Raw genomic sequence first — 7,061 nt, 5'->3', positions numbered from 1 at the left:
TCCGAAACTGCTTTTACCGGAGAGCCCACAGCGAGCAGCAGAGGGCGCTGAGATAAATTATTTGAGACTCCACCGATAATGGGGATTTTCTAGGGGGTTGCAATAAAGGGGGTATATACTGTGTTATAAAGGCACGCATTGGCTTTAAAGGGCTGAGTATGACCGAAAGCTGTGAAGTAGGATCTTGACGAGAGGCAGGTAGATTAAAAAAAAAAAAAAAAAAAACAACCTGGAAAAATCATATAATAGAATCGCAGAATCATAGAATGGTTTGGGTCAGGAGGAACATTAAAGCCCATCCAGTCCCAATCCCTGCCATGGGGTGGCTGCTCCCCACCATGTCAGACTGCCCAGGGCCCATCCATGGCCTCGGGCACCTCCATGGATGGGGCACCCACAGCTCTGGGCAGCAGTGCCAGTGACTCACTGCCCTCTGAGTAGAGAATTTCTTTCTAACACCTAACCCAAACCTCCCCTCTTTTAGTTTAAAGCCATTCCCCCTTGTCCCGTCACTATCAAATCATGTAAAAAATAGGTCCCTTCCTGTTTATAACGTCCCTTTAAGTACTGGAATGAAATACACAATGAAATATGGACAACTTATGGAATTAAAACCCCTAATTTTTTTTTCCAAGCAGCCACCGCAGCACTGCAGAACGTCTCCTTCCTTCACCCGGGCTCCAACGAGACAGCTCGGTGAGACGATCTGGACAACCGACCCAGGCCATAGACGGCATCTGAAAGTGGAGGAGGCAATAGATGGTCGATCAGTTATCAGGCAGCTACACTCCGACGGAGGAAACGCGGCGAGCATCACCGTTTCCAGCAGAGGAAAGGGTTCGGCCCGTTTGGAAGTCGCAGCTCCGGGTCGGGAACGAGGAGAGGAGGGCGGTGCTGCGGGACGGGAGCGCCCATCAGAGGGCGCCGCAGCTCCGCGTAACGCGGCTCGGTGCGCGCTGCCCGCAGCCGGGGCTGGGAGGGTTCGTGGGCCGCGTGCGGGGCTCGGCGTGAAGGCGGCCTTTTGTTCGCCGGGTTGGCGGAAAGAGTAAGGGAATCGTGTGAAATTTAGATCTAGACGGCGAGAAGATTCGCCTTCGCGGTTGGAGCTCCGTGCTCCGCGCTGGAGAAGCGAAGGATTTCACTCCTTACAGCGTTTCCCAAAAATGCACCGAGAAACGTCTCTTCTCCTCTTTTCCTGCTTGTTTCTCTTTCCCCCTCTTTTCTTAAACGGCTTTCAGTGGTCACTTCAGAAGGCCTGGCTCGCATTTTGGAAGCGGGGCTTGTTGCACGTTTAGCGTGCAACTCTTCCCAGCTGAAACTGCTAAAACAGACGCGCTGAAAAGAAATAAAGAAGGCTGCAGAGAGGGGAGGGAAACGTAAAACGAGCCCCAAAATAATGTAGAACCCTCTTTTCTTTGAATTATTCTCAATGAACACGGGACGCACGCATGCCATGTGTCGCAACTACAAGTGAATGTAATGATTGTGGGACTCGGAAATAAGGATTTCAGGTCTACACGATTCTGTTAGCAGAGAAGCAGCGGCCGTCATATCCATCTGAGCTTCTTTTCTTTCTCCCCTCCTCTCCCCTCCCCCAGCACGGAGAGCGTATTTAATTCAGGGTGCCGCGAAATGGTGAAGCATTAGCTGTCACGCAGCACATTCCCTCTGCCCTGTGCCAGCCTCGCAGGACATGACTCAAAGACTTTAACAGAAGTGATGGCACACTGTCCCTTTATGAGCCTGATATTTTTCTAAGAGGGCCATTTGGATCTGTTGGAGAGCACTGTGGGGTGGCTGCGTGGGGATCTCTGCACATCCACATGCAGGCAGCGTCGCTCCCTTCTCCTTCCCAGCAATTTTTAGCACTATTGCTTCGGCTGCAATGGTCTGTCCAACCCACACAGGGATGTGCTCTTTTCTCCTCCTCCTCTGTGCGGTAGCTGTGCTGAGGGGGAAAAAAAAAAAAAAAGAAGAAGAAGAAGAAGGAAAGAAAGAAAACCCAGTCGCATCTGCTTTAATAACTTCCAGCAAGAGCGCTGCCCAGCTCCTGCTGCAATATCTGGCTGTTGTTTGTCTCCTGCCTTTTGCGGGTTGGGTTTGTGGAAGATGTGCGCTTAGGAACAGCGAGGGGGGGGGGGGAGGCTGCAGAGGTTGGGGGAGAGAGGGACGAGTGTATCCGTCCTGCTTGGATTTGAGGCCAAAGGGAACAAAAAGAGACAAGCCCACCCTTCCCAGCAGCCAACCAAACGACACCACAAGTGTCTCCTGATGAAGTTCTCCTCGTTTTCGAGATTGCCCGTCTATAAAAGCATCTTTACCTGTAGGACCTGTGAAAGTACAAAGGACACTGCGCTACCCCATAGGATCCCGTGCAGAATGACAAAGATTGGTAGGAATCAGAGACGGGACCTTGAATTTAGAAACACCCTCTTTCTCTCTGCCTCTGCGTGTGTCTCTCACGCTAATTCACCCCTCTTCCCCCCCTTCCTGGTGCACCAGCCCACCGCAAAGCTCAATTGTTCCCTTTCCGAGGCTGAGATGGGCTCTGCTCGCCTGCAGAATAAGTCGCCTCTGTGCGGTACGACGTGTTAAAAAAGGACAATGCGAGCGAAGGTTTGCCTGGGGAAAGAAAAAATAAATAAAGGTTACAAATGGTCCATCTCCTCCTCTCCCCTTCCAAACCGAGGGCTGCCCTGGAACCGCACAGACCCAACTCTGCTATAACCGTTCTGCAGAAAGTAGCTAATCGCTTTTGAAATGTGTGCAGAGGAGAGCTTGCGAAACTCTCTCCTTTTTTTTTTTTTTTTTCCTTCTCCATTTATCGCAGAGAAAGTGTTTCCAAGTTCTAAAACAGACAGCCCAAGTCCGAAGTATAAGGCTTTCAAATGAAAACCATTGATCTAAATGGGTTCCTTTTAGATTGGCTTGGATGTGTTGAGGAGAAGCTGCTTCGGTGCTTTACAGCATGGGAGAGGATAATTTCTGGACATGTAAATAAAAGCATATTGCATGTGGGGAAAAGCATAATATCTCATTGCAAACGATGTAAGCGCCTGGTGCAGAGACAACCTGTCCTTTATTTTAATTTAAATAGGGTTGAAAAAATGTTCATTAATTTCTCCATTCTATCTGTCTATCTATCTGCCTATCTGTCTGTAAATCTATCTGTATATCCATCCATCTATCCATCCATCTATCTATCCGTCTGTCTATCTATCTATCTATCTATCTATCTATCTATCTATCTATCTATCTATCTATCTATCTATCTATCCATCTATCTACCTACCTATCCATCTATCTATCTAACCATCCTTCTATCTATCTATTCATCCTGCCCTCTACAAAAATAGCAGATAAATGCACTCTATAATACGTATCTTTGACCACTGTATGTTCATGTGTCTCAGGGTAGATGTATAAATATATACATACATATGTTTTTATATATAGTCCCTTACAAATGGATCGGGTTTGTATGCATACATGCATATGTAACGTGTAGTATACATGTGCCTATGTAAATCCATACATAAGCGAGAATATATATAATTTACATATATAAATGGGTCACTTTATATATGTCTGCACATGGGAAAAGTTATATGTTCAGAGATATAAGTGTGTACGTGTGCCTGTATACGTATGTGAAACTGCATATATGTCTTTATCTGCCTGCACAGAAGTCTATATATGTGTGTATATGCAGATATATAGTCACATATATGTCTGTAGATATATGTAACTATGTAACAGATAATGTTTTTACTATCCGATTGAGGTTTACTTCTGCAGCCTATTGTTTCAGACAACAGATATAAGTTGCGATGGAAGAGGAACGTCGGATTTGGTGTCTGTCCCCCATTTCCAATTATAGATGGATCATTACAGACAGAGAAGTACTGAGAATCCAGACATCTGCTCTTCACATGAATGCACTCACCTCCTAGAGAACAGCCTGCCATCATGCTCTGGAAACTGGTTGAAAATGTCAAGTACGAAGATATCTATGAGGTGAGTATATAATATGCATATGAGTAAGAGAGTATATGTATATTTAAATATACATCTAGCTGTATAGAGGCATACTATATAATACATATATAGCTCTACATCTACTTACATGCAGATATAGAGACGCAGACACCAGCACACACGTATATAGAGACGGGAAACCGAGAGTAAATGCTTCAATGCTTATTTATTTGCAAATTTGTATTCGGCATGCCGAGTCCGAAACTTTTTTTTTTTTTCCTTTTTTTTTTTTTTTTCTTTCGTGGAAAAGCTGTTTGATGCGATTTAAAACATCAAAGAAATGATCTGGGGGTTGGAATGAGGCAACTTAAAGGCGAGAGTTTGATTGTTTAGAGCCCGAATTAAATATAATTCGATTAAATGCGGACAAATGTCGAGAAAGAGAGGAAAAAAAAAAAAAAAAAAGATGAAATCAGAAGAGAAACGCGATCTGCTATTCGGGGACGGGATGCATTTCTTAATTTCTTTTCTTTCTTTTCTATTTTTTTTTCTATTTTCTTAATTTCCGATCCCGATCTAAGCTCGACCTGTATTTGGATATATATATATACATTTTTTTTTTCTTTTTTCTCGTTTTCACAACCGGATGGCGTTTTTACGACTTTTTAATACGCGTACACCGGCAGATAAGATGTGCGCGATCACATACACCCGCACTAATGACGAGGCACACACATTCTCGCACGTCCGTGGGTACACGCACCCGAACCGACCCATCCATAACCGCGCCGTCCGCGGGCACGGAAAGTTCTGGGCTTTTTTTTTTTCCAGACCTCCTCGGGATTTTCGAGGTCCAAAAGCAGAGCGAGGCGGGAGGGGACGGGGTGTGTGTTTGGGGGGGGGGGGGAATATCACAGCTCCGCGAAACGGTTCTTAATTTTGCCCGGATCTTTCCCAACACGGCTCCGCGAATGCGTTCCTTGTAAGTAAAGCAGCGCGCTGGATCGGCTCTGAAATGGGAGGGGAGCGGGGGGGTGGGGGGGAAAGGGATGGAGGGAAAGGTTTGCCGCTTTGTCAGTGACTTCTTTCTTTAAAATTTTGATTTGGTGGTGGTGTTCTGGTTTAGGATGAGCGGGGAGGGATTCGCACGGCGGGGGCTGCTGGGTGGGGGTGTTGGAAGGGAGCTTGGCGATACCGCCCGCCCCGGGGAAGCGCCGTCGGGGCCGAACCGCTCCGACCCCAGCGCTGTCCTGCAGCGCTCCGGGACCGAGTGGGACTTCCATCGGGAAAGCACCCGGCTTAGCATTAAAAAGAAAAGAGGAAAAAGGGAGAGAAAGAGAAGCTGAGGTAAGGCGCTGCTCTGACTTCTCGCAGCCGGAGAAAGGACGGGAAAGAGCCGCAAGGTCTCCGTTCTCCGAGCTGCCGTCAGGCTCGTTACCAGCCGGCAGCGCAGCCCGGTGGGTGTGAGGGTCCCACGGCCGCCCCCAGCCCCGCCGAGCCCTCCCCGTTCCCAGCACAGCCCGGCCATTGTCTGTGCCGCAGCAGCGGGCGACAAAACATCTACACTCCCCCACAAACACACTCCTGCGAGGTCGGGGAATGTCGGGGCTTTCCCCCCGCCCTGGTTTTTGGAAGGGGAGATGGAAGCGTCGCGTGTCCCTCCACGGCCGTGGGAGCGGTGGGATGGGGCAGGGTGACCCCAACCCGCGGGTGCGCTCCGGGTCATTCCGTAGCGAGCAGCCTTCAAAATAATATCTCAGTGGATTGGTTTGAAAGGGGAGGAAGGATTCTTACAAGGGGAAAAAAAAAAAAAAAAAAAAAAAAAGTGCTTCCCCTCCTTTTTCTTTCCCATTTCTAATTAAGAACACGATGGTAGGGGCGTCTCAGGCGCTTCGATGGAATCTGTTCGTAAAACAAAAGTGTGTGTGTGTGTGTGTGTATAATGGGGATGAGGGGGGCCGCTCTGGGAAGTGTGAGTCTATTTAGGAAGGGACGTAAGTTGAACTTTAACAGAAATGGCAGACAGTCCAGTTGAACGAGTTCCTGCAACATCAAAAAGGTTTTACATCGCCCCCGGCTTCGCCTCGAAACTAGAAATTTACTATCCTTTAAAAATCACTGCATACATTTTACATTCGGGTGAAAATCGGGATATATATGCACATATCTATATGGCGGGTTGGGGTTTTTTTTCTTTTCTGCGTATCGGGCTGGAGGAACAGGATTCGGAATTGAAGGGAACCCAACTTCACCCCGCTGCAGCATTTATGTGGCTGCTCCGAATAACCATGATCGGTAACACGCACCAGAAGGGCTTCATCTCCGCTGTAAATAGATAGATTACAGTCAGTGCGCATTTCTTCTTCTTCTTCTCAAAAAAAAAAAAAAGAAAGAAAGAAAGAAAGAAAGAAAGAAAAAGAAAAAAAAAAGAAAAAAAAGAAAAAAAAGAAAAAAAAAGAAAAGGAAAGGAAAGAAAAAGAAAAAAAAGGAAAAAAAAAGCGAAAGGATTAGGAAAGCCTCTTATTTTCCTCACGATTTGTTAAGGAAAAAAAAAATACAAGAACAAAAGCACCAAAGGCAATCAATTCACCGTATTGGGAATGTATAATTAAAAGTAAAAGGGAAAAAAAAAATCTGTTTTTTTCCTTCTTCTTCGCCTCTAGCACTGCTCCATCTCCCTTCCCTGCTCCAGCTCAGTGTCTGCTTTCCACGTCTTCCCCCGCTCGAGTTAATTGAAGTTATGCCTCTTCCCTGCTAAACTTTTTCCCCCCTCTCCCTCTCCCCAAACTCTGCCCCTGCCAGCCCCCCTCGTCTGATTACATCGAGTAATTCTCCACTGAATGAACGTCATTTACAATAGTAGGGGAGCTCTCGAGCTGGCTGCCAGCTTCACGCTCCATTTGGTCCTGCATTCTCCCTTTAAAGTAGTCGTGTAATATTAATAGTCATGAATATCAATTATTATGAGGCGGTGTAGGGAAGGAAAGGGAGGAAGGGGTAGCGGAGCAGTCTGAGCCCAGCCTTGGGTTGAAGAGGATTGTGTTGGGGAGCGCAAAGGGAGAAAAAAAAAAAAAAAAAAAAAG

General features: G+C 46.7%; 1 protein-coding gene across 2 annotated transcripts in view; it reads left to right on the top strand.

Moving 5' to 3' along the window:
• Positions 3,937-7,061, top strand: part of TFAP2B (transcription factor AP-2 beta) — a 37,858-nt gene continuing 34,733 nt past the window's right edge. For both annotated transcript variants that reach the window (XM_021391519.1, XM_021391518.1), the window contains exon 1: positions 3,937-4,017. In XM_021391519.1, the coding sequence (XP_021247194.1) occupies positions 3,937-4,017 (81 nt within the window). The remainder of the gene's footprint in view (positions 4,018-7,061) is intronic.

The sequence above is a fragment of the Numida meleagris genome, chromosome 3 (genome assembly GCF_002078875.1).
Source record: "Numida meleagris isolate 19003 breed g44 Domestic line chromosome 3, NumMel1.0, whole genome shotgun sequence".
In the NCBI taxonomy this organism is placed as follows: domain Eukaryota; kingdom Metazoa; phylum Chordata; class Aves; order Galliformes; family Numididae; genus Numida; species Numida meleagris.
The sequence above is the reverse complement of the archived record's forward strand: the minus strand, read 5'-3'. Positions and strand labels throughout refer to the sequence as shown.